Genomic DNA, 24,614 nt, shown 5'->3' with positions numbered 1-24,614 from the left:
GCAGGAGGGTTATCATCCTGACACACTGTCGTCTTTGGACACACGGGCTCTGGGGGTGCAGCAGCGACCTCCAGCGGCGAAACGTGTAACTGCAGCTCTTCACCTCGTCGAGGTCACGGACATGGAAGTGAAGCACAGCGCCACCCTGTGAGTCTGGTTGGGAAAAACCCGTCTGAGGGTGATAAATTACTAGAAATCAAAACACAGTCATCGTCAGAGCCGGGTCGATATTGGCGGTCAGGACCTGATTTGTTTAGGGTGGTTAACGTTATCTCAGACTGTGCCCTGGGAGTGACACGGACAGCTCAGCGTGTTTGCACATCACTGTTAGCTCTCGCCTCCACAGCTAAAAACCATTTAATACGAAGACACAGGATCTAGTGAGCGGACCGCAGAGGACGTGGGGTGTAGCAGCGGGAATGTTGACAAGCTGTTGCTCCGTTTCATGGAAAAAAAGCTTCTTCTTGGATACAGATAACCGGTCCAGACAGGTGACCGAATGCTAACTCACTGCCTCCGTTGTAGCTAACAGGCTGGTCTGTAGCCAGCTAACTTTAGCCTCGTCTGGTTTCTGGTCAGGGGCCTGTTTCTGTACTCATTACCGGCGCTTTCGGAATATTCAAGGTAATATTCGTCAATGCATTTTTTCTCAAGTGTCATCCCCATAACAATAGAATTCTTTGTTTCTGCTAATTTGGCGAGCTAGCTGGCTAACCTGTGTTAGCCAATCAAGCTAGCTCACTATTCCACTTATCTGACGTTGTTACAGCACATCCGCTGCTCTGTTATCACTCTGACATGACTAACCTACATACCTTAAATATCAGGTAACAGATAAGATGAAGTGCAAATCATTTAACAGCATATGAATCATATTTATTTCTATTAACAAGTTCATTAATAATCTTGCTGAAAGTTTTGCAGGACCACAGAATAATGTTTTAATTTCTTGTCTCTTAGTCCAATTAACATGAACACTTTGTGAGACAAACCTCACCAACATCACCTTTACCTCCATCTGTTCTGCCCTGATTATCATTTTAGGCCTCCATCATCTTTACACTGCTGTTGCAAAGAGTAGCTAAAGAGTACTTTATAATTGCAAGGTGATCTGTGGGGTAGTTACTAAATTATTCGGTTTATTTCCGAAAATATCAGGAAATGGTATAGTCCAAAGTGATGTCTTCAAATGGATGTTTTGACAAGGAGGCTGATAACTTATACAATTTAAAAGGAAGTTCTGGCATTTTTGGTCGACCAATAATTTGTTCATCAAACCTGTTGTCACTAGATGTCATGTCAATCGACTAATCACCAACGTCTTCAACCTTTTAACCTCCATCTGTCCCCAGGGCCATGGATTTCCCGGGCCATTTCGAGCAGATCTTCCAGCAGCTCAACTACCAGCGTGTCCACGGTCAGCTGTGCGACTGCGTCATCGTGGTGGGCAGCCGGCACTTCAAGGCCCACCGCTCGGTGCTGGCGGCCTGCAGCACCCACTTCAGAGCCCTGTTTACTGTTGCAGAGGGAGATGCCAGCATGAACATGATCCAGCTGGACAGCGAGGTTAAGATCTCGACAATATTGTGTGAAAGGATGATGATGATGATATGTTAATGTTTAAAAACTAAAAAAATTGTCGGTGAACTATATGTGTACTTGCAGGTGGTGACAGCTGAAGCTTTTGCTGCTCTCGTGGACATGATGTACACCTCCACATTGATGCTGGGCGAGAGCAACGTCATGGACATCCTCCTCGCAGCCTCACATCTGCACTTAAACAATGTTGTCAAGGCCTGCAAACACTACCTGACCACACGCACCCTGCCCATGTCCCCCTCCTCTGACCGACCCACCCATCACCATCCTCAGCAGGAACAGCAGAGGCACCGGCAGCAGCAGCAGCAGGTAGCAGATATAGCAGTGAACCCTGGTCTAGCTGCTAACGCTAACCTCGCGGCAAACGCCGCCACGTCAAAGTTGCAGCGCTCCTTCCTCCTGCAGCAGCTGGGGCTCAGCTTGGTAAGCTCTGCTTTGGGAGGGATGGAGGAGGATGCAGTTGGAAATGTCGTCGGCAGAGGAGTAGTTGAACAGAGAGCATCCTTCCCGATCCGACGCTTCCACAAACGTAAGCCGTCTCTGGCCATGGGCCTATCAGATGAGAGACCCAGGCAAAGGCAGCGTCCCTCCGCCCCTAACGTGGGGCTGTTAGGAGAGGGAGGGATGAACGCAGACCGCGAGGAGGGAGCACTGCTCTCACCTGACTCCCACAAGATGGGGGATGAATCCAAATTGGATGCTGCGATCACTGGCTTAGTGGGAGTGTCCCAAGATGACGCTCAGATGCCGAGCCAGTCAGATAGTGGACATTGTGAGGGGGAGGACTTGGGGAGGATGCAGGGAGGGGTGAACAAGGAGGAGGACATGGATGACCAGGACCAGCAGGACAACCGAATGGGGGTGAAGATCAAATCAGGGACAGAGGAGGAGGAGGCTGAAGAACAGAAGGTAAAGTTGAGCAACTAACTACAAGCATCATTTTTATATTGTATCCTAAATTTAAATTTGCTTTGCCGTTAGATGAAACTCCTCCTCTACATTTCCCCCGACTTGTAGGTGGTGGTTAAACGAGAGCCGTTAAGTTCGCCCGAGCCAACTGACGAAATCAGCGACGTGACATCGCAGGCTGAGGGCAGCGACCGGGCTGAGCCTGGTGGCGAGGAGGAGAAGGCGGAGCTGAGCCCAGAGAGCAGCGACCGCAGCTTCACCTCCGAACCCCAACCCAGCTCCGATTCTCTGCTGCAGCCCAGCTCACAGCTCCTCCTCAAGAGCAGCATGGGAGGAGGCAGCGGAGTCAGAGGAGGGTACGGGTGTAATAACGGACTGGGTGGCAAACCTGGTTTCAATATTTCCAGCTTCCTCAGCCCTAAGGATTTCGGAAGCAGTGGGGCAGGGTTAGTTACTGGAGGGGACGACCTCCCCAACACAACTACTGGTGATGCAGTGGCACATCATTTCCTACTCAGACAGGAGGCTGCTGGGCCATCCGGCTCTGCTTCTTCTTCTCTTCTGCAGTCAGGTCCGCTTGGTGGTGAGAGTCGCAACGGATTTGGAGACAACCTTCAACCTGATTCTCTATTCCTCCGCCCGCTGCTTGATGGTTTAGGGAACCCTCGAGGAAGCGGGGGAGGTGGGAATGGAGGACATGGAGGTGTAGATCCCTTTGATTTGGACTTCCAGCGCTCTAGCCTGGGGTTTCACTCCCTAGGGCGACACTCACGAGGCGGAGCGACTGCCGCTGCTCTTGGTTACCCAGGTTACAGACGCATTGCCCCTAAAATGGCCACCGGGATGGGATCAGAGGAAGGAGTAAGTGGCGTACTCCAGGACGCAGCATCTTCCTCCTCAAGCCTGACCAGTCCCCTGCTTCTAAACAAGAGTGGTGGGTATGAGATAAACAGCGGCAGGCCCACTTCGCTCCCCCCTCAGCTGACCCGAGCTTCAGCCGACGTCCTGTCCAAGTGCAAGAAGGCCCTGTCGGAGCATAACGTCCTGGTGGTTGAGGGAGCTCGGAAATACGCCTGCAAAATCTGCTGCAAGACCTTCCTCACCTTGACTGACTGCAAGAAACACATCCGAGTGCACACGGGAGAGAAACCATACGCGTGTCTCAAGTGTGGGAAGCGCTTCAGCCAGTCCTCCCACCTATACAAGCATTCCAAGACCACCTGCCTGCGCTGGCAGAACAGTAACATGTCCAATGCGCTGCTGTAGGACTGAAGATTGCAGGCCGACAGAATGGATACATTAGGAATCAGTGAAGGGTTTCATGTCCCTAAAATGTTTAGATTTTTTTTTTTAAGCTGTCACAGATGTTCTGTCCAGACTAACCAGTCCTGATCACAGACCAAAGATAGGGATGTCAATGTAACCTTACATTTTCTTTTCCAGCACAAACCCACAGTATCAAGTCGGTTAAAGTTCTAAGGACTCTTAGCTTGTTGAGAGATTGTCAGACGTGAAACAGTATCACATATATCACTATGGATACTCCCTTGTAGGAGTATGATTGATATTATGAGGACTCTCAATCAGTGTCAATACATTTAACATGCAGACTTTGCATAATACTATCTGGGCCAGTTCTGACTTTTAAAGCAGCCACACAGTCGTCTATGTTGTGTTTCTAAAAAGAATCACCTGGGCCTTCTCGTTGTTAAGTGGAATCTAGATCTGCTGTTAGTGGTGCACTTATGAGCAGTGTTTGCAGATCAGAGGCAGCTGTGCAGCACCAACATTAGAGGATAAGTTCACCCAAAAAGGGAAAGTCATTATCTACTCACCCCAGTTCTGATGGAAAGTCGGTTGAAGTTTCGCAGTCCACAAAATAGTGATGAAACTTCGTGGAACTTCACTTTACCCAAACCGATTTGAAACTTGTTTTTTTTATGCCAGAATCAGAACTGTAGCTGCTTTGATAGTGAAATGTTTTGCAGACTACAAAACTTGGTTGAACCTATCATTTAAGAAGAAATAGAGTGTAAAATAATGTGTAGATTTTCATTGAACATTTGTACAACATGTAGCAGCATCCCACATCTGACCGTAACCGCTCTGTGCAACAGCAGCATTATGAGCTGTCGATCAGCTGATTCAGAGTCAGTTTGGATGCCAGATATGATGCCTGTGAGAACTGTTGATACTCACTGTACTGTACAAGAAGGTGGATTAAGTCAGGTTCACTCCTGTGAGGCAGGCCTACGTCAGCCAACAGAAAATATAACAGGAATCTAGTGTCATAGTATTTTTCTTTTGTTTACCCTGTAGTTTGTACAGTACGCTGTTATAATATAACCAAATTCTGTTATTTACTGAAGAAGCAAAGATGTAGGTGATTGACATGGTTGACTAGGACAGGAGGAACCCAAAAAACAGTTTGATTCAACGGATGTTATCTGTTTGACCTCAGTAGTTGCCTTTCAGTCCCAAAACCTCTGAATTACCATCATTGGAAGTGTTGTTGTCTGGTAGCTGGCAGGGTGATTCATTTTGCACTTATTCACACCTCATATGCAGACAGGAATAAGTCTCACTTTGAAATCTATTTTAACCTATAGTTTCAAATACAAGATTTGGAAAAGTGGGAACATTTGAATTGCACTGATTATCATCTTGCCCCAGTTTGTGCTTTCCAGGCAGAGCTATTAACATTAGATACAGTTTTGTTGTTTACGGGGGAAAATCAGAGCGATGAGCAAAAAAAAGTCTGCACAATCTTCCCATTAACAACAGGAAAGAAATCTGCATTCACTTGGCCTTGCAGTCTCTTATTGAGAAAACTAAAAGTGCATTTTAATTCCATTTTAACACCTGGAATATACGCTCTAAATGCACCTTATTTTGTGTCATGATGTGCAGAACATGCAATCTTTTGTGGTTTACAATTGTTTCAAATTCGTATCTGGATGATTTCCCCTCCCTGTTGTTCCTTCCTGACTGGGAATGACCACAAAAAGTTTGGCTGTGGTGAACACGTTTACTGACCGTCCACATATCAGTCATGTTTCCCTGCTCGCTGGTGTTCTATTGTGTACAGTATGTGTGTTTATTAAAAGGGCAGAAGTCACACTGAGATGGAGAGTCGTAAATATTGCACATTTATGTGGTTGGTTTCCTAATTTTTCTCTTAAAAGAGACAAAACAACAAATGAAAAACAAAATATTTGTATAGGTTTACTACTGTACTTGATATCAGTGCTTTATACGTGTCTCTTTATACATCTGATGTTGCGTCCGTTACAAAAGCACTTAGACAAATCATTTTTTTTGTAACTAACATGTTTACTGGAATGTTGAACTATGTGAAAACGTTGCTGTGTTACAATTATTCGAGGGTTTTTTTACACAACCGTCAGAATTGGTTTGCAAGCTGAGGGTTGTAGCATGTTTGCTGACATCTGTAATAAACCATTTCCACAGGTTGTGAAATGCAAATACACATGGAGGAAATTTAAAAAAAAAGAGTTTTATAGGGTCTCATGTCATCTTTCGGTTTGACTTTTAGCAGTTTTTTATGTTTGTAACTGTATTTTAATGTCTACCTGTAACTTGATAAATGCTGTCATAAAGTTCGACAGTTATGTTTCAGTTGAGGGTATGCGTAACAAAAAAAAAAAAGAGAATCTAAATTTGCAGCTGATAGAGAGTACCATCTAAAGGATTTTTACATCAACCCCCTTTAATGGGCATCTGACCTCCTGTGGGTTATGAATGAGAGCAGCTTCATTGGTAGTCAGTCGGTGGATTGAAATCAGTGTTCATGCAGTGTTGTAGAGTTCTGATTTAGTGAACCAAAATGAAAAAAATAACACTTCTAATTACATGTTTGCCTGTCTGTACACTTTGTTGCTTGCTGTTTTGTGTCGCCTACACTGTCGATGAGAAACACACACATGGTCATTGCTTCCATTCCTAGTTTTGCACCTTATTGTACTGTAGGGTCATCACACTGTTAGGCTGTACACAGGTTTATTTGAAGCATATGTTGATGGATAATGTTGACTTTTTTACTTCAGAAGAATAATTGCCTTGTAGGATGTTTTTCCTGTAAACATAAGCTAACTTACCCTGTATTTGTTGCCACTAAGGAACCGATAGGAAAGTTGGTAAAGGTGCAATATATAAGAATTGGTTAGCTGTGGAATTCATACTCAAAACAAATAGTGGGCAGCATATCGCCAGAGTAACGGCTAACTGCTGCTAAATGTAGCAGCCGTTAGCTAGTTAGCTCAGTTAGTAGTGCTGCTAGCAGTCCAGGCGGTGAGCTAAGTGTTGCTGGAGCTTTGTGCTAGCTGTAAGCATGCTAACCTCAGTAGATATCCCTGCAACACAGCTCATAGGCATCATAACAGCAATACTGTTCTGTTGTTAATTTCAGTCTGTGTTTTAGACTAAAATCCTTACATATTGTACCATTAAAGCTCGGCCACAGTCTTTAAAATGATCGCTGATGGTTCAGTCTCAAATCTGTGTGTGTTCCCAATCACCACCTGGGATGTTCTCTATAGAAATAACGAGATGTAGAGGTGACAATGCGAAGGAGAACTCCTCCAAAATGGAAAAAAAATCACACAGTGGCCTGTAAAGGTTTATTATGGTGCTGTCTTCTAAAACTGTTGCATAAACCGTAAATGTGAAACTATAAAAAAGAAAAATGCACTGACTGTATTACCCCTGTATGATTATGCCAAAATGTTAAAACATATTTTTAAAAAAGGCCTGAATTGATTATGAAGTCACTGCCTTACGCCCACTAGCTTGAACAGCTGGGCTTTTGTTGATATGCCAAATCTGAAGTATTTCTGTTTGTTGTTTTCTGTATACCTAACATAGTGTAACCATGAGAGGACTAAATGTTTGTGTCTTTACTGTCGAGGGCGATGACGATTGTATAGTATGTTCAGTTGTTGTATAAACTGAATAAAAAAAAACAATGAAAGTCAGTTTTGTTGCCGGTGACTGTTGAGTTGTTATGAAATATGAGACGCAGCTGCACAGATTGTATAAGAATGAGGAAACGTTCCATCACACATTTAAAGTTCTTGTTTTATTTTTTACCTTCTAAAGAATAATGGGGTACATGAGTAGAAACTGAGGGTCCAGTATGCAGCCAGTCGTCAGAGTGGAGCCAGTTTCTTCTTACAGTTTGAGTTCTTTGATCATCGGCTCACCTCGCAGGCCGAGGAGCAGGTTGTTTGCTGCCAGGGCCGACATGGCATTACGGGTAGAATAGGAGGCGCTAGCAATATGTGGGAGAATCACTGTCGGAGGAGACAGTTAAAAAGACAGATGGTTAGCAGTGAGAACCGAGAGTGGTGATAATAAATCCTGGGTAAGTATACTGAAAAAACAGCTGTTTTTGTGTATATATATATATATATATATATATATATATATATATATATATTTATATATATATATATATATATATATATACATATATATATATATATATATATATATATATATATATATATACATATATATATATCTAACAGACTCACCGCAGTTTTTGAGGGTAAACAGTGGGTGGCTCGTGGGCAGAGGCTCAGGAACAGTGACATCTAACCCAGCTGCTGCAATCTGCCCAGTGGACAGAGCCTCATACAGGTCCTCCTGGTTCACCACACCACCTCTGACATGAGACACATGGACCAGAATTAAGGAAAAACACAGGAACTGCTCACATGGCCAGATTAACCTGCATTGATCATCCGTGGACACCACCTTGCACTTGCACGTAGCTGAAAAGATCAGCTGATTCATCATTCATTTTGTCTTTTCTGAGAAAAATGACAATTACATTATTAAGGGAAACCTTAATGTCTCAAGGCATTACAGTGTTAGACTGTAAGAAAAACACTGTTTACTCCATTTTTTTTACATTTGATTTCAGCATTTTCTGGCATTTTATACATTAAATGATGAATCAATTAATAAAGAAAATCTGCAGACTAATCAGTTAAGAAACAATGGTGATGACAATGATGTTTTCGGGCTTGGTTAGCAGTGGCAGAAAGTACATTTATTCAAGTACCGCACATAAGTTACACATTTTAGGTACTTGAATCAAACTATACCCAATTCAAAGTACTTAACATTCAAAGTCCACTACATTTCAGATTGAAATACTGTTTTACGACACTACATTTACATAACTGCTTTAGTTACTAATCTCTTTGCTTTTACATACAAAACATTAACTTACTGTAATGCGTTGCTAAAGATTAAAGGCACAACATCTGTTAACAGGTGTTTTTCACCTATGCTGGGATTTATGTGAAGTCATCATGTTTTTAAATTGCACATGATGATAACTTGTGTGTGTAAATCATAGCATCACATCACATATCATCTTTGGGGACCTTGAATGCTCCATAATTTAACACCCTTAAAGAGGCCATTGCACTTTTGACACTAAGTTCTTGTTACTGTTTTTATGTGCTTTTACTCTTATGTTCTTCTTACGTGAAATTATGAATCCAGAACTTGTAAAAATAAGTGTTTACACTGTGGTACACTACTATTACTTAAGGATCTGAGTACTTCTTCCACCACCGGAAGCTGGTAATCCACCCTTGACTGCACTGTATTTCACGCTGTGTTGCATCTTTCCTTGTTGAATATTTCACCACACGGCATTGTGTACAGCATGTGCTGGGGGGATTCAGTGTGCGTTCAAGAGATAAGGGTACCGGCTTGTGTTGATGAAGACGGAGGTGTTCTTCATCTTGGAGAAGAGGTCCTTGTTGCAGATCTCCTTTGTCTCCGGTGTTAGAGCGCAGCACACCGTCAGGAAGTCTGACTGCTTTGCCAGCTCGTCGAAAGAAACTAGACCAAGAGACAGTCGCACTCGTTATCACATTGAAATAAAAGCCTAACTGTGTCTCCATGGTTGCTTGATTATAATAGTATAAAATGCCGGCATGAGACATCTCAGTGTCCATCAGTCCTTACCGTACTCTGCATTGATGAGACTGGCCAGCTCAGGCCTGGGGGCCACATCCGTGTAGATGAACTTCTTTACTTTGAAAGGTGCCAGACGCTCAGCGATCGCCACACCTTAGAGAAGAAGAAGTTTCAGAATCACAGAAAAAAAGGTGGTTTGGATGATAATGTGCATGATGTGTGTAGATTTCCAGATGCTCTTTGCTCACCGATCCTCCCCAGGCCCAGGATACCCACAGTGCTGTTGGCCAGCTCATATCCACACAGCCACAACGTTCTCCATGTGCCCCAGCCACCACTGACACAAGACAGGGACAGATGTATTCAACCTCTGACCCAAAAAGATTGAGTTGAATGTGTGTGTGTGTGTGTGTGTGTGTGTGTGTGTGTGTGTGTGTGTGTGTGTGTGTGTGTGTGTGTGTGTGTGTGTGTGTATCAGTGTGTGTGGAACATTACATCTTGGCTTCATGTGTGGCCTCTATGAGCCTCCTGGAGGTTGTGAGCAGCAGGGCCACGGTCAGCTCCGCCACAGAATCTGTCAAGACATCGGGGGTATAACCCACACGGATACCTCTGGAAGATAACACACACACACAAGCATTACACATAATATTATACATGATTGTATTGCCCCTGTCTTATGTACACACAAATCAACATTTTTACACTTTTTAAAGACAAAGAAAAACTAGGAATTACCTTTTCTTCAGCTCCTCCAAAGAGAGATGGTCAAAACCCACTGACATGGTACTGAGGACCTTCAGGTTTGGGCCTGTGGGATCACATATATGCATGTTTGAGAGGGGTTCTCATTGCATTTGTCATTCAACTGACTCAAACACCATCCTCAGACCTGCAGCGTTCAGCAGCTCTGCATCAATCTTCTCTGTCAGCACGCAGAGCAGAGCGTCAACACCTTTGACCTTCTGGAGCAGCTCCTTCCTGGGCACGGGGGCGTCGTCCGAGTCCCACAGCTCAATCTGCACCCTGGGCAATCAGAAACCATGACGGTAGGGCCAAATCAAATCCATGTTTTTCCGAAAGAGCAAGTTTATCCTAAAACCCTTAAAGGTCAGTCAGTGTCTACTCACTCACAGGGTGACTGAAAGTTTCGTAGCCCACAAAGCATTTCTGCAGCATTCTCCCAAACAACTGAAGTACATCTGGACTTGCTTTAAAATTTACCCCACAAAAAAGGTCTTCATCCAGCTCATGGGGCATAATCCAAGTCTCCAAAAGCCCATAGACCCCAAACTGATTCATAAAGACGTTATTTACACTTTTGACAAGTCAAGCTTGTCCACCCACTTCAGACAGGGAGTGCAGTTTTTGTTTAGTGGCTATAGAAGATTTCTGCTTTTAAAAGTGTGTAAATAAGTCTTTTTCATTTCAATTTTGGATCTCGGGGCTCCTGTAGATTTGAAGCCATTTTCTTTTTGACGAAATTTTTCCCAACTTTTCATTGGCATGGGGGTGAAAAGATAATGACAGAATTTAAACTTTTGGGTGAACTTATCCACAGAAAAAGCTTAATTTAAAAAAGGATCCATGCAATATTTCAAGCTATATCACATGTTCTGCTGGCCTTCTTAAAACATTGTGACTTTGAGGTTTAAAAAATACATTTTTACCCAACTCCACTGAGGGGGAATACCCTTTGGGCTACCAGTCTTATCTGACAAACCTCCGGGCAAACATTAGCAGTCCTGTTTACTCAATGTAAATGATGAACTTTGCAAAGCAGACATTATACATTCAGAAAGTTTCAAATCAGATATATGATACTAGAGCTGATCTTGAAAGATGTCTCATTCTTTTAGGACACCGTGACTCACTGTCCAGATTCATGAAGGATCTTCAGCCCCTCAGGTGGGATCTGCCGGGTGACATACACCCGTGGAAGGGTTGCCATCTCCCTCCGCATGCTGCTCGTGAGACCCCCGGCGATATTCAAAGGAGTAACAGCAATCCGCTGGAGCTGACGCAGTGCCATACGACTGCACCACATTGCCACGGGAGAGTAAATCTGTGGGCAGGTGTCCGAGTGGTGGAAGTGGTACTTTGGAGTCTGTTGTGTGCATGTGCATGGTTTTGGCTCTAGTTCACGGGGGAGGTTCCCGAGTGTGTCTTTGACCAATATGATCAGAGGGAGGGTGTCTCCAAAGTCTGAAGTTGAGGGATACTGTCCCAGAAAGTTAAACAGGAGTACGATCTTTGTCTGGCTTTCTCTCTCACCCACACTAACAGCCACACAAGCATACACAAACTCAAATGACACAAATGTGATAAAGTCAGCAGCAGACTTGTTTTCCTTATATCATCGCTCAGGATGGGACTCAGTGGGATGTAAATGTTTCACTCGGCTGGTGACCTTTGTTTCTTTAAACAGTTTTGTATTTTCTGTTCTGTCCCTCTGGTTGGAACTGGTTTTAAGCAACCTGTCCCTACTTTCCCCAAAGAAGCTGAGTTTTACACAATGCTTTGCTTTCATCCTTCCCCAACTGTTGCCACAGGTCAGTCAGTCGAACACGGATGTCCAAAACTGGTGTGCAAAAAAACACTGTCTTAAACACAATGTCATTGTAACTTTTCAAATAAAGGTATGCTTGCTCAACATTGAGCTTCATTAACAAAATATTGTGTCATGATAACATCAGAAGATTGATAATCAGACAAATGTTATTGTCTGCAATATCATGAGAATAGAAGAGACATTAATTGCTTGATGACCAACTCTCCTCAGACTGATAAAGACGTTCTCACTACGTCATGAATGCTGGTTGGAGGAGGTAATGTCACACATTAAATCCAACTGTTACATCATGAAATCCAAGGCTCATGCTCAGGAGAATTTTATAGGATCTGGCAACATTTTCTGTCCAATTTACAAAGCTACAAAACTTCAATAAATGTTATCAATCCGTATATTGTGAGAGGTATTTTACACCCCCACCTTCTTTTATTAAGCCTTTTTTTTTCGTTATATCTGATATATATTTTAGCTCTAGTTTAGTTTATTTAAGAAGGGACAGTGTAGATTAATAGAACACATGGTAATACATGAGTTATGAGGTTATTTTTTTATCTATAGTACCCTGGCCAAGGGGTTACAAATGCTTCCTTAAATACAATAAAGGACAGGGAAAAAGAACAACAACATAAAAGTCAAAACAAGCAGAGTACATTTGAGCATATCCTGTTTATAGTTTGATATTTAAGGTGGAAAAACTTCCAAAATCAGTGAAATGTTATCACAAATATAGTCCTGAAAAATACTGTCACCCTATTGGACGACCTCGGTCATGTGACTTTTGTAACCCGGAAACACTCCAAGTTTTTAACCAGTCACAGCCATTCATTCGCTACAGCTCGTCGCGCATACTGACAGGTAGCTACGTGAACGTTTGTCTAATTTTAACAACATTTACAACGACTCTTTTCACATGTATTGCTAGAATTAGAGAACCTAAAACAGCGCCCTGCCTTGGGGAGTTGTTTATTACGTAACGTATGTGTCGTCACTTTCAACGAGTTTATGTCAAGTGTCCTCACCACCGGCACCAGGCAGCAGAGGCACTCGGTGCTAGCTAGCTGTAGCTGCTAACGCTGTAGCTCTCCTCAGCAGGTTCACAAGCGAACCAAGCGGTATTGTGGCAGCTTTAACACTGACAGACACTCACTTTACCTTAGCGTGTGACTGACTGCTGCCAGGTCATCAATATTGCTGGCAGCTACGGTTAGATGGCGTTAACTGCAAGTTAGCCACATACGTTAGCTAATTGACAACAGGGCGTTGGTTTTATAACAACATAACTGACAACCACAACGTTCAATAACTTTGGTGATCACTGTTTGTGCTTTTGTATGTTGTGTAGGTATAGTCGCTATCTCTCGGACAGTTGAATCCCCCCTCTTTCCCCTCCCAGCATGGCTGCAGACTCGATGGAGATTGACGACTCTCTTTACAGGCAAGTCAAACCTTCCTGACTATAAACATCACAATCTGTGCTAGTCGTCTGTACTAAAGCACTAGTAGCTGCAGATAAGGTCACACAGAAGTCAAGGAAGGAAATGACAGCACTGTGCTTTATACTACAAATCAATGCAGTTATTGCTCCTCACTTTCCCTCCCGATCTGAAGCCTCACACTTCCTCTTCTTTCCCTTCCCTCTATCCAGCCGCCAGCGATATGTGCTGGGAGACAGCGCTATGCACCAGATGGCCCAGTCCTCAGTCTTTCTCAGTGGAATGGGAGGAGTGGGAATTGAGATAGGTGGGCTAAATATCTCATTATGCCACAACAGCACTGTAATGTTGTCAGTGTTTGTATTGACATGGTCTGCATTGCCAACACTAACCAACCTGACTTCTTGTTTCACAGCAAAAAATATTGTCCTGGCTGGTGTGAAGGTGTGTACTCTCACTAAATCTCATCATTGTCACAGCGTGTGAAGTTTCAATGTGGAGTGTCTTGTGTGTTGCTGTAGCCTTAGGAATTATATGTAAATTTTATATGCAATGCCTCAAGATGTCGGCACAAGCAAACATGCTTTCATGCAAGTTTAGTGTGTGTACAGATGGAGTAAAGATTTCTCTGTACACCACTGTATACTGCACACTTGTTGTCAGACTTCAGGTAGCTTATAATGACGCCTTGATATTATTACTTTAGAGACCTGGATGGAGTAGTGCAAGTGTAATATTCATTGCTGCAGGAGTCAGCACTTTCCAAGCTGTTTAAGAAATCTTATGTATACATTTATTACCCACCTTAACCAGTCTAAAAATAAAATCATCCTGGTTCTATCAAACATAAGGTTAAGCACTATACGCTGCCAGTTGTCCAGACACTGGTACAGCCTTCTTTGTAAGACACTAATGTACATTATATTTGAGTGAGTCTGAAATAAAGTTTTGAATTGAATTGAAAAAATGTAATATTTGTATGTGAAAACAGGCAGTCACCCTTCATGACACAAAGCAGTGTGAGACCTGGGATCTGGGCTCCAACTTCTTTATCCGCAAAGAGGATGTGTTGAGCCAGAGAAGGAGGTAAAGCGTCTGACCTCACTCACTCTAAAAACCCCCTGACAGATGTCATGCACTCACGCTGCATCTCAGTTTGTCTGATTTCACATATTCTCATCTACCCTCTTTCTCTTTTCTACCACAGGGTGGAGGCAGTGTGCCCTCGGGTGACAGAGTTGAACCCTTATGTCCATGTTGACATGTCTTATTCCGCACTGGACGACAACACTGATCTCAGCTTTCTTAGAAAGTATCAGGTGAGGTTTTGCTTCTTAGAATCTGGATAATAATCAACCGGTGGGGCATGGGGGATTTTGAATTGGTTGCTCACTTCTCCTGCAGTTCCACCGGTGACTAGAAATATTTGGTGTATGTAAGGATGAAAATCACCCCACAATTGTAGACTTTAAGGTGGCTGTTTGTAATTGACTCTTTTACAGAAGGTGAGGTATGATCAGCTCAGCTTCAATAGACATGAGATGTTATGGTGGAAAAAGTTTGAATAAACGTCTCAAACCACTCCTTCAGCATTACTACCAATGTCATGGTTTTAGGTTGTAGAAAGTTCTTCTTTACAAATAGATGGTATTTTTTGAAGGGTTTAAAAAAGTAATTCATACAGAATAGAATGCACACTGGCACACAGCCTCCATCAATATATTTAGAGCCCCACTGAACTGTTGTGTTTCAATAATGATCAAAGGGTCACTTTCTGGACTAGAAAACAAATTCATGGTCATAGGGTGTTTGGTGGAAAATGGTTACAAATATATTCTCACTGTCATGTATGACTGCAGGGAGATTGACTGAATGGGAGACCTAATTGATTTTCTCTTGGTGGCCAAAACTATTAAAAAGATGTAAAGATCAGATGTCTAAATCAGACTGTTTTTGTCTGTGTTCAAAAAATAAAAAGGCATTATTGAAGGAAAGAAGAGAAACATCAGCATAACAGATGATTCCAAACTTTTGAACAGTGGTGTCTCTAGTCACCAACTAGCCATTTCATTAATGGAACAACTACAAAATTGGCCTGTTGTCATTTGGTTTAGATGGCAGATGGCGTTAGTTAAACCGGAAGTTTTTTCCTACTCTGACCGTCTGCTCTGTTCTCTCCTCCAGTGTGTCATTCTGACTGAAGCCAGATTGAGTCTACAGAAAAGAGTGAATGAGTTCTGCCACTCACAACAACCCCCCATCAGAGTAAGTCTACAGCCCCTATAGTGTTTATTATTACACTGCATTAACTAAACCATCTCTTTACTTATGGAGAACTTACAAACAGTCAAAAATTATTATTGTTTCACTGTATGTCCTTTTCTAGTTCATTGGCTGTGACGCATATGGCATCTGTGTGCGGGTGTTTTGTGATTTTGGAGATGAGTTTGAGGTGTCGGATCCTACAGGAGAGGAGCCCAAGGAGATTTTCATCCAAACTATCACTCAGGTAGTCTGACCACTCTTTACCCCAAGTGTTTTTCTTATTATCCGTTTATTTTTTGACATTTTATTTCTCTTTATCAGACATTGACATTGATAAAATTATAATGAGCCATATTTCTGTGTGCTGAAAGAGTAAGTGGGATGTGCCAGATTCTTGCATTGTGTGAGAATGCAATTCCATAATTCAGCTTTTGCAGTACAGTGAAGATAATATGGTTCATATTTCCAAAATACTGTCTGCTACACAAAACACTTTAAACCTTTTGACCTTGCAGGACAATCCTGGGGTGGTAACTTGCATGGACAACCAACCTCATGGCCTACAGACAGGCCAGAGCGTTGTCTTCAGAGAAGTTAACGGCATGGTGGAACTCAACAGCAGTGTGCGACAGGTTTCAGGTATTATGTCTACATCGGAGCCAATAACTTCACATCCTTTTTTGTTTTTAAAGAGTTTTTACTAGACGTTTTATCATTGTAATTGTGTGACACCAGCATAGTTATCCGGTGAGACAGATTACTCAACAAAAACTCTGTTTATACCATACTGCATCTGTTATTTCAGTCGTATTTTTAACTATGCTAAGAGCAGATTTGATTAAATGTTTACTGTAATTGTGCATTAATCTAAAATATATCATTTCTGTCTGCCTTTGTGTATATTTGCGTGTGTGTGGTATTAGTCCTCTCCCCTCATAGTTTCGCAATAGGAGACACATCTCCGTTTCAACCCTATGCACATGGAGGTTTCTTTGTTCTGGTGAAGACCCCTAAAACGTACAGATTTGTAAGTTAACCAGTTGTCATATCAAGCAAAAATATCACAGTCTAACAAAAAAAAAAACATCACCCACTGTATGTTTGTTACCACATTTATCCATTAATGTATTTCAGGAGACAATGGAGCAGCAGCTGTGTGACCCTAAACTCCTGACTCCAGACTTCAGTAAACCAGAGGTGAGATTTTTGAAGCAGTTGCTGGAGACGTCACAAAGACAGTGAAGAAAGTTCAGACATAATGAAGCGATCATACATTCAGAGACCTCCATGGATAAAAACACTTCTTTTATATTTAAATTTACAAGTGAAGGAGAACAAACAGTCTGTGTACAGACCAATAGAATCACTTGGCACGTTAGTATACCCTCCTTGCTTAATCGTTTTACCCCAGGGTTAATAACTTTGTGATAACCAGCAATCTTTATTTTCTAATGGTAGTTTCCTTAAAGCCAGATAACTCGAAGGCGATATTACTAAGTCAACCTTGATACAGACACCAGTGAACAAATGCCTCGTCATTTTTATTTGAGTTTAACTAAGCAGTTTCCTGCCCATCAGGCCCCTCTACAGATCCATGCAGCCATGTTGGCTCTGGACACCTTCCAGGAGCAGCACGGTAGACTCCCCAACATCAGGTAAACAAAATATTTCTTTGCTTTTCAATCTACTGCTGTATTCTCTGTTATTCAACTGTACCTGAGGATATCACTTGTACTGGCTGCGGTTTTCAGTGTGTGAAGTTGTTGAAATGTGACACGTTCAGTTGTGAGCAGTTTCACTTTGATGCCATCAGGTGTTTACAGGATGCTGAGGTTTTACTGAAGCTAACCGAAGAAGTGAATGCAACTCTCAGGAACAAAGTGAGTGCTTTTCTTTTTTTTTTTCATTCCTCATGTTTTCATACTCTTGAACCTGCAAAGATGCTCCTCTTTGAAAAAATGATTGCAAGCGCACAGATATCTTAACATCTCATTTTCCTTCCTCTCTCCTTTCCTTTCAGACTTCTGTGAATGCTGAGTTGGTGCGCTGTCTGTCGAGAACAGCAAGGGGAACTCTTCCTCCGTTAGCAGCAGCTGTAGGAGGTCTAGCCAGCCAGGAAGTTCTTAAGGCCATTACAGGGAAGTTTGCACCACTGCAGCAATGGGTACGTTACTGAATCTGAACTCCTCCTTTTACAAAAGTGAAATGTTGCTTATTGGTAGGTCAATAGCTGAATCTACCCCTTTTCAACAGCAACACATTAATGGAAACTGTTAACTTTTTTCAAGTTTTTTTTAATTTATTTTTTTAAAGAATGTCCCTTAATTGTTTTTTGTTTTTTTTCTCTGTTTCTGTCCTGTTTAGTTTTATCTTGATGCCATTGAAGTAGTCGGTCCGCTTCAGTCTGTTCCTGCTGAGGAGTTTTTCCCAAGAGGCGATCGCTATGATGGATTACGAGCTTGCATTGGTGAATCAATGTGTCAACAGCTGCACAAGCTCAGGGTCTTCATGGTAAGGATTGTGCAGTACAAAGAACCTCTTATATATTTATGTAATTTAAGGTTTATGTCCAAATTGAACCCTACAATGTCTTCTCTTCCAGGTGGGCTGTGGTGCCATAGGCTGTGAGATGCTGAAAAACTTTGCCCTGCTTGGAGTGGGGTTGGCCAAGAGCTCAGGAGAGGTGGTTTCCTATTCTGTTTGGCTATATTTCTTTATGAATTTTCAATAATTTAATTTCTTGGTGATACATATTTGGTGAAACCTTGAACACTGCATCTGTCAATTCTCAGGTGTGCATCACAGATCCAGACCTTATCGAAAAGTCCAACCTCAATCGGCAGTTTCTCTTCAGACCACATCATATACAGGTGAAGAGAAGTCCACTTTATAATCCTTTATTTCTTTTTCCCCCTATCCTTTTCACTTAACATTTCTCTTCCTTATCTGTAACCTTGACTCATCTTGGCCAACTCAACCTAACACTTAAAAATGTGTCTACATAATCCAGAAATAGAGAAGGAATTTAATGCAATATCATTGCACTTCAGCTGTGTTGTAAAGAGAGTATCTGCTGAGACGGGCAGATGTTGACACTAAAGTACTCAGATTACAGTCAGTGTTTGGAAGAAACTTGACTAGAATCAATCAGTTTAACATTCACACACTGTTTTCCTATCATGTTTTTGTCTCAGAAACCGAAGAGTACGACAGCAGCAGATGCCACTTGTGATATCAACCCTGACCTGCAGGTGGATGCTCACCTCAACAAGGTGTGTCCTGCCACTGAGAGCATCTACAGTGATTCCTTCTACACCCGCCTAAACTTTGTGGTCACTGCGCTGGACAACGTAGAGGCTCGGAGATATGTGGACAGGTTGGTGCAAATATTAAAGTGGGACAATCAATACTTTCTGAAAGTATTCAGTTGAATTTGTTTCCCTCATCATAAACTTACAGAGATAGAGCATATAGAGAGGAAATGTATGTCATGAAACATTTACTTATTTGGCCAACAGCTGATCTTGTTTTATTTTTTTCAGCCGCTGTGTATCAAATCAGAGAGCTCTCCTGGACTCTGGCACCATGGGAACTAAAGGACACACAGAGATCATTGTGCCAAAATTGACAGAGTCTTACAATAGCCATGTGAGTATGTGTGAGAGTTTGTTCTTTGTTCCCTGAATTAGTCGTTCCCACAGACCTTACTCTTTTCAGCTCTCCTAAATATATCCATTCCTTTGGCTCACAGAGGGACCCCCCTGAAGAGGAGATCCCATTTTGCACCCTCAAGTCTTTCCCTTCTGTCATTGAGCACACCATTCAATGGGCCAGAGACAAAGTGAGTCAATGTGAAATCCAAACAGTGATTTTGTTCTTTTTTGAGGGGATGTGTTTGTGTGCTATTTGAATCTTAAACTTAAAAGTTATAAAAATGTTTTCTTTGGCGTTATCTAGTTTGAGAACGCGTTTGTGCACAAGCCCTCCATGTACAACTCGTTCTGGCAGACCCACAACTCAGCTGAAGGGGTGCTACAGGTAAGACATAAATGTTGTTCTGACTAATTGTAAGTATCCTTTGTGTTGATTTATGCCAGCGATGTAATATTTAATAAAATATTTGTGTTTGTGCGTTATAGAGGATGCAAGCGGGGGAAAGTCTGGATGGGTCATTTCAGGTCATTAAGCTTCTGAGCAGACGGCCTAGCCAGTGGGAACAGTGTATTGCTCTTGCCCGTGTGAAATTTGAAAAGTATTTCAAGAGAAAGGTAATGAGTCTCCCCCACAAAATATATCTTCATTAAATAGACTGTTTGAAATGTGTGTTAACGCAAGCATATGACATGCGGTGTGATGCTGATTTACATGTTGCTGATGTTTTTATGCAGGCTCTACAACTCTTGCACTCTTTCCCTCTGGACACAAGGTTAAAAGATGGAAGTACGTTTTTATCACATACATGAAAAGATCTAAAGTTATTTAGCAACAATTTAATATGCACAGCTGCAGTGAAAACTGTACTTAAAAGCAAAAAACATAATGAATTCTTCTTCCTCGCCTTAGGTTTGTTTTGGCAGTCCCCTAAAAGGCCTCCAGCACCATTTGATTTTGACTTGAATGACTCTATGTGAGTATGCTCTTAGATTACAGTTTAAGCCTTTTCTTGTATTGTCTGTTTCATATCTAAGCTTGCAACCCAATCCTCTTTCTCCATCAGGCACTTCACTTTCATTGTCAGCACTGCTCGGCTCTTTGCAGGGATTTATAACATCCCTTACTCAGAACAGGTAGGTCATGTACACTCACATACAAAATCTAAAACGCATACAATTACTCACTGCCCAACTCAACCTGTCCTTTCATAGGACCTCTCTGAAGAGGCGGTGACCAGGGTTCTCGCAGGTTTCAAGATTCCTGAGTACAGGCCCTCAGAGAAAGTAAGCTTCTCCATCAGTATGGTCTTTAATTCCTATCTGAGTGTAAAAACCTCCTTTATCTTATTGATTTTTGTGGATCTGTCCCCCCAGAGTATAGAGACGGATGAGACAGCTAAGAAGCCTGACCTGGTAAAGATGCCGATCAGCAGTGAAGAGGAGAGGGAGGCCATCTCACAGCTGGAGGAGGCCATTGCTACTGACAATGTCACAGCGGGTAAATCACAAAAGATTTGTAACTGGACATCAAGATGACTGCTAAATTTTAAATGTGAAACCTGGAGTGTTATTGAGTTAAATCTACTAAAACAGTGAGAATAGTTAGAGCATGTTCCCTATCTTTCCCTATCCTTGTAAAAGGGCAAGATCATATTACAAACAAAATATTAACTTGTTTTAATAATTGCTGATCATGTGTTTCACATGTAGAGAGGTTACAGATGAGTCCACTGCAGTTCGAGAAGGACGACGACAGCAACGGCCACATGGACTTTGTCACATCGGCATCTGCTCTCAGGGCCAGGATGTACTCCATCGAGCCCGCTGACAGACTCAAGACCAAACGCATCGCTGGCAAGATCATCCCCGCTATCGCCACAGCAACAGCTGCTGTGGCTGGATTGGTGAGAAATATTTGAAATGTTGCCATATACTGATGGCTTAACTTGTTGTTGTTTTGAAACACATACATATACTAGGCAATGTACATTTGACTTAAGTTTAAAAACTAAGCCCGACGGGGCACCAAGGGTCAAAGCCCTCAAGGAACCTGACTGATGCTTTGTCATTTAATCTGTGTGTTGGTCACTAATTGGCCATAACAAATACATTTTTATTAAGAATAGGCCGATTTATTAGTGTATTTTGTATCGGAACACATTAGGGAAATTACAATGAAAGCCGCAAAGTGTGATTTCATGTCAGTAATTTTGTGTTATTATTTCGATATACTCAGGTGGCCCTCGAGATGATCAAGGTGGTTGGAGCCTATGAGTTTGAATCTTTCAAAAACTGCTTCTTCAACTTGGCCATCCCTGTAGTGGTGCTAACTGAGCCTGCCGCAGTCAAAAGGACACTAATCAGGTAGGAGCGCAATCAAACTGCCTCCAACATAATCATAATAAAACACCTTTAAGTGTTTCATGGCCTGATGGTAACGCTGTCTTGACTCCATGCACTGAAAGTATCGAGTCTAGTACACTTACAACAGCACCTTACTGCTGCAAAATGAAATTTTCAGCTATAATATGGCACCAAACAGATTTTAGCCATATTTCATAATTATTTCAATGAATTGTTGTGACAACTCTTATATTTTCTAGGGACGACATCTACTTTACCATCTGGGACTGTTGGACCATCTTTGGCCATGAGGACTTCACTCTATCTGACTTCATGAATGCAGTCAGGGTGAGAACCATTCACAGGCCTATTTTTCCTGCATTTAGAATGAGGTTTTTCAACTGCTTATTTGTAGTTTTTTCTTTTCTTTTTCATGATGATTGGTTGTTTTATTTAAGGAAAAGTATGGAATTGAACCCACTATGGTCGTCCATGGTGTGAAGATGCTCTACGTGCCTGTGATGCCTGGACACTCAAAGAGACTGAAACTAACGTACGTGTTTCCTGATTCTCTAATTGTTATATGTAATATGCATTCACCCATGAGGAGTTCTGTGCCCTTCTAGGTACCCTTTTCCAAAATGGAGATAAGAGTTAGAAAGTAGAACTTCTTCAGGAGTCAGTCTCTTACTCAAAAACATTATGTGGATGGTTTCTATCATCTAGGTCATTAATCTTTGCTTCTCAAATCTTTGCTCCTGTGCAGTTCTGAACAAATTTGAAGTGATTCTCCTCCATAACTCACATTTAAGTGATCCATCCTTGGTCCAAACTGAACACCTTCCCTCTGACTCTGCAGAATGCACAAGCTGATCAAGCCATCAGTGGACCGCCGCTACGTCGACCTCACCGTGTCATTCGCTCCAGAGGCAGACGGAGACGATGACCTCCCTGGGCCTCCGGTCAGGTACTACTTCAGCCGCAACGGAGAGACGCCCTGACACCTTCCAAGATGTTGTCCTCAAACCTCTTGTGTCCTTACTTCCCTTCTATCATGTAAATTGTTGGACCCAAATAACCTGGGCCAGGGCCAAGAGCTATTCCCTCAGGATGTTATCTGATAAGGGCAAAGCTCCTGGCCCCAGCTCAAGACCCCCTCCCCCCCAACTTCATGGAGCAAGAAAAGGCCAGTCTTGGTTTTCTTTGCCCCAGATCTAGCCAGTGGAACACGAGGTTGCTGGAGTAGCACTTAACTGTACCTGTGTACATATATTTTCTCTGTTCTGTTTTCTACTCTGGTGAAATGCACAGCTCCGCCTGTGACAATGCCTTAATTGATTAATAACCTTCTTTTCTGTTTGTGCAGTGAGTCTGACTAAAAACTATGTTTACAGAAACCTGCATACTCCCAACAGTCTCATTTGTGTTTTGTGTCAGCTAGGCCCTAATGGCGGCGGTGGTGGTCGTAGGGCTGTTGGCGCAATAAAGTTGGATTTTTTTCTGTTAGGAGGCATTACAGTGTCTTCTTCCTTAGAGTCCTGTCATTGGCCTTGAAAGTATTGCCAACCACAGAATTTGCCCGTTGTTTGTCATCTCCCCTTGTAGAAACAGGTCAAGCCAATATTTGTCGAATAATGTAGAGGTGCAAAAGGTCAGTGGACGATGGCGAAAACCACCAAAGATACTGATTATCATTGTGTCTCCAGATGATTGTTCTTTTATGATGACTTTGACAGCCTCATTAAAAACACATATATATCACGGGGGATGGGTATTACCTAAACATTTAAGGGCAACACACACCGGCTTCGGCTCAGGTTGATGCACGCCAACTCTTTGGGATATATCACTGGCCTACCGACGAGCGTCAACCCATCACAAAGGCAGCCGATTTTATCATTGTTCCCCAGCCAACTGACGTGCATCGAATGACGCAGGTAGATGTGTGTTGCTCTCATCACTGTGGGTAAAACCACCAACTCATATTAGCTGCTAGTTGTACCCATCTTGTTAAATACTTGGGTCATGACAGCATCAACATTAGTAAAACATAAGTTCCATATTAGATACAATGGCATGAGTTCAATTCACACACAGAAAAAGCCTTTTTTTTTTCCTTTGAACATCTGTTCCAACATCTGGGGTCACACTCCTGATATTTTAAAACTTTCTTTTTAAAAAAAAAAAAAAAAAAAAAAGTATTTGCTTCATGATGTATTTGTTGTATTTGTTTATGGATGTGTGTCATAAACCCTGACATGTATTTATTTACTTGTTTCAAATTTTTCTGTGTCAAACTGAGCCTGTGTTGTTGAGCTCTGTTGAGTCATGGTGCACTGGGTAATTGTGAACAAAGTCATCCTAAAAGGGGTTTTATCCTGGGGTGTAAATTGCCCTTCTATTCACTCAAAGGTGGAGTTGTGAAAAGGTTCTTTGAAGTAGTCTGCTTTGGCTTATATTGGCAAAAATGTCAATGCAGTTTTGAATGGAATCATTTAAAAATCAAGCCAAGTATTAAGATCCACCTGACAGTTCACCTACAGTGCACAAGCAGGTTATCCTGTGTCTTCACAAACAATTAAGTCACACAAAATGCTCCCTGGATGACATTTATTTTTCTCCTCATAACCAGAGGTGGTTAGTTTCACTTGGCACAGAAAATGTCTATCATATTGACAACACTTTTAGTGCAGTGAATGTCATAAGTGTAAAACAAAATGGTGTTAATGACTGACAATGATAATTATGTATGTTCTTGTGACAGACAACCAATCAACCAATGGTCCAATAAAATGTGAGATTTCAGGATTTCCTCTAGACTGAAGCTGCTTCATGTCTCTGTATTTAAGTGCATCACAGTGTGTTTGTCATTTTTTAAAA

The 24,614-nt window shown here is 42.1% G+C and overlaps 3 protein-coding genes across 4 annotated transcripts; 2 read left to right on the top strand and 1 right to left on the bottom strand.

Moving 5' to 3' along the window:
• Positions 1-100: 100 nt before the first annotated feature.
• zbtb5 (zinc finger and BTB domain containing 5) lies at positions 101-7,502 on the top strand. Of its 2 annotated transcripts, none has more exons than XM_030431853.1 (4): positions 101-624; positions 1,353-1,566; positions 1,666-2,508; positions 2,617-7,502. In XM_030431853.1, the coding sequence occupies exons 2-4, from the start codon at positions 1,357-1,359 to the stop codon at positions 3,772-3,774; spliced, it is 2,211 nt and encodes a 736-aa protein (XP_030287713.1). In that variant the 5' UTR covers positions 101-624; positions 1,353-1,356; the 3' UTR covers positions 3,775-7,502. The 2 variants fall into 2 exon arrangements, with proteins under 2 accessions (XP_030287713.1, XP_030287704.1); XM_030431844.1 differs by having other exon boundaries at positions 102-147.
• An 82-nt stretch (positions 7,503-7,584) lies between these two features.
• On the bottom strand, positions 7,585-11,593 carry grhprb (glyoxylate reductase/hydroxypyruvate reductase b). Its single transcript, XM_030393879.1, has 9 exons — positions 11,343-11,593; positions 10,361-10,494; positions 10,207-10,279; positions 9,964-10,080; positions 9,717-9,805; positions 9,517-9,621; positions 9,255-9,390; positions 8,064-8,194; positions 7,585-7,820 (listed from the first exon to the last, which is right to left on the bottom strand). The coding sequence occupies exons 1-9, from the start codon at positions 11,513-11,515 to the stop codon at positions 7,699-7,701; spliced, it is 1,080 nt and encodes a 359-aa protein (XP_030249739.1). The 5' UTR covers positions 11,516-11,593; the 3' UTR covers positions 7,585-7,698.
• A 1,222-nt stretch (positions 11,594-12,815) lies between these two features.
• On the top strand, positions 12,816-24,551 carry uba6 (ubiquitin like modifier activating enzyme 6). Its single transcript, XM_030416982.1, has 32 exons — positions 12,816-12,895; positions 13,383-13,475; positions 13,686-13,780; positions 13,889-13,917; positions 14,465-14,559; positions 14,681-14,792; positions 15,658-15,738; positions 15,860-15,982; positions 16,254-16,377; positions 16,662-16,765; positions 16,873-16,935; positions 17,317-17,393; positions 17,552-17,618; positions 17,759-17,902; positions 18,103-18,249; positions 18,341-18,421; positions 18,531-18,608; positions 18,933-19,114; positions 19,281-19,386; positions 19,490-19,579; positions 19,696-19,776; positions 19,878-20,006; positions 20,127-20,178; positions 20,302-20,365; positions 20,456-20,525; positions 20,604-20,675; positions 20,766-20,889; positions 21,102-21,295; positions 21,628-21,755; positions 21,995-22,082; positions 22,193-22,287; positions 22,594-24,551. Exons 2-32 carry the CDS (start codon positions 13,435-13,437, stop codon positions 22,733-22,735), a joined length of 3,078 nt encoding a protein of 1,025 aa, XP_030272842.1. The 5' UTR covers positions 12,816-12,895; positions 13,383-13,434; the 3' UTR covers positions 22,736-24,551.
• Positions 24,552-24,614: the final 63 nt, after the last annotated feature.

The sequence above is a fragment of the Sparus aurata genome, chromosome 1, assembly GCF_900880675.1.
Source record: "Sparus aurata chromosome 1, fSpaAur1.1, whole genome shotgun sequence".
Classification (NCBI taxonomy): Eukaryota; Metazoa; Chordata; class Actinopteri; order Spariformes; family Sparidae; genus Sparus; species Sparus aurata.
Note: the sequence above shows the minus strand (reverse complement) of the source record. Positions and strands in the feature narration are given on the sequence as shown.

Bases quoted from the DNA above. Each gene is read 5' to 3' on its own strand.
- zbtb5 (XM_030431844.1), top strand. From the start codon at position 122: ATGGAAGTGAAGCACAGCGCCACCCT. The intron at 148-1,352 runs GTGAGTCTGGTT...ATCTGTCCCCAG, and splicing joins GTGAAGCACAGCGCCACCCT to GGCCATGGATTTCCCGGGCC. The intron at 1,567-1,665 runs GTTAAGATCTCG...GTGTACTTGCAG, and splicing joins TGATCCAGCTGGACAGCGAG to GTGGTGACAGCTGAAGCTTT.
- grhprb (XM_030393879.1), bottom strand. From the start codon at position 11,515: ATGTGGTGCAGTCGTATGGCACTGCGTCAGCTCCAGCGGATTGCTGTT. The intron at 10,081-10,206 runs GTAATTCCTAGT...GTTATCTTCCAG, and splicing joins TTGGAGGAGCTGAAGAAAAG to AGGTATCCGTGTGGGTTATA. The intron at 8,195-9,254 runs GTACCCTTATCT...GTCTCATGTCAG, and splicing joins GTCTTCATCAACACAAGCCG to AGGTGGTGTGGTGAACCAGG.
- uba6 (XM_030416982.1), top strand. From the start codon at position 13,435: ATGGCTGCAGACTCGATGGAGATTGACGACTCTCTTTACAG. The intron at 19,777-19,877 runs GTAAGACATAAA...TGTGCGTTATAG, and splicing joins CAGCTGAAGGGGTGCTACAG to AGGATGCAAGCGGGGGAAAG. The intron at 20,179-20,301 runs GTACGTTTTTAT...TCCTCGCCTTAG, and splicing joins CACAAGGTTAAAAGATGGAA to GTTTGTTTTGGCAGTCCCCT.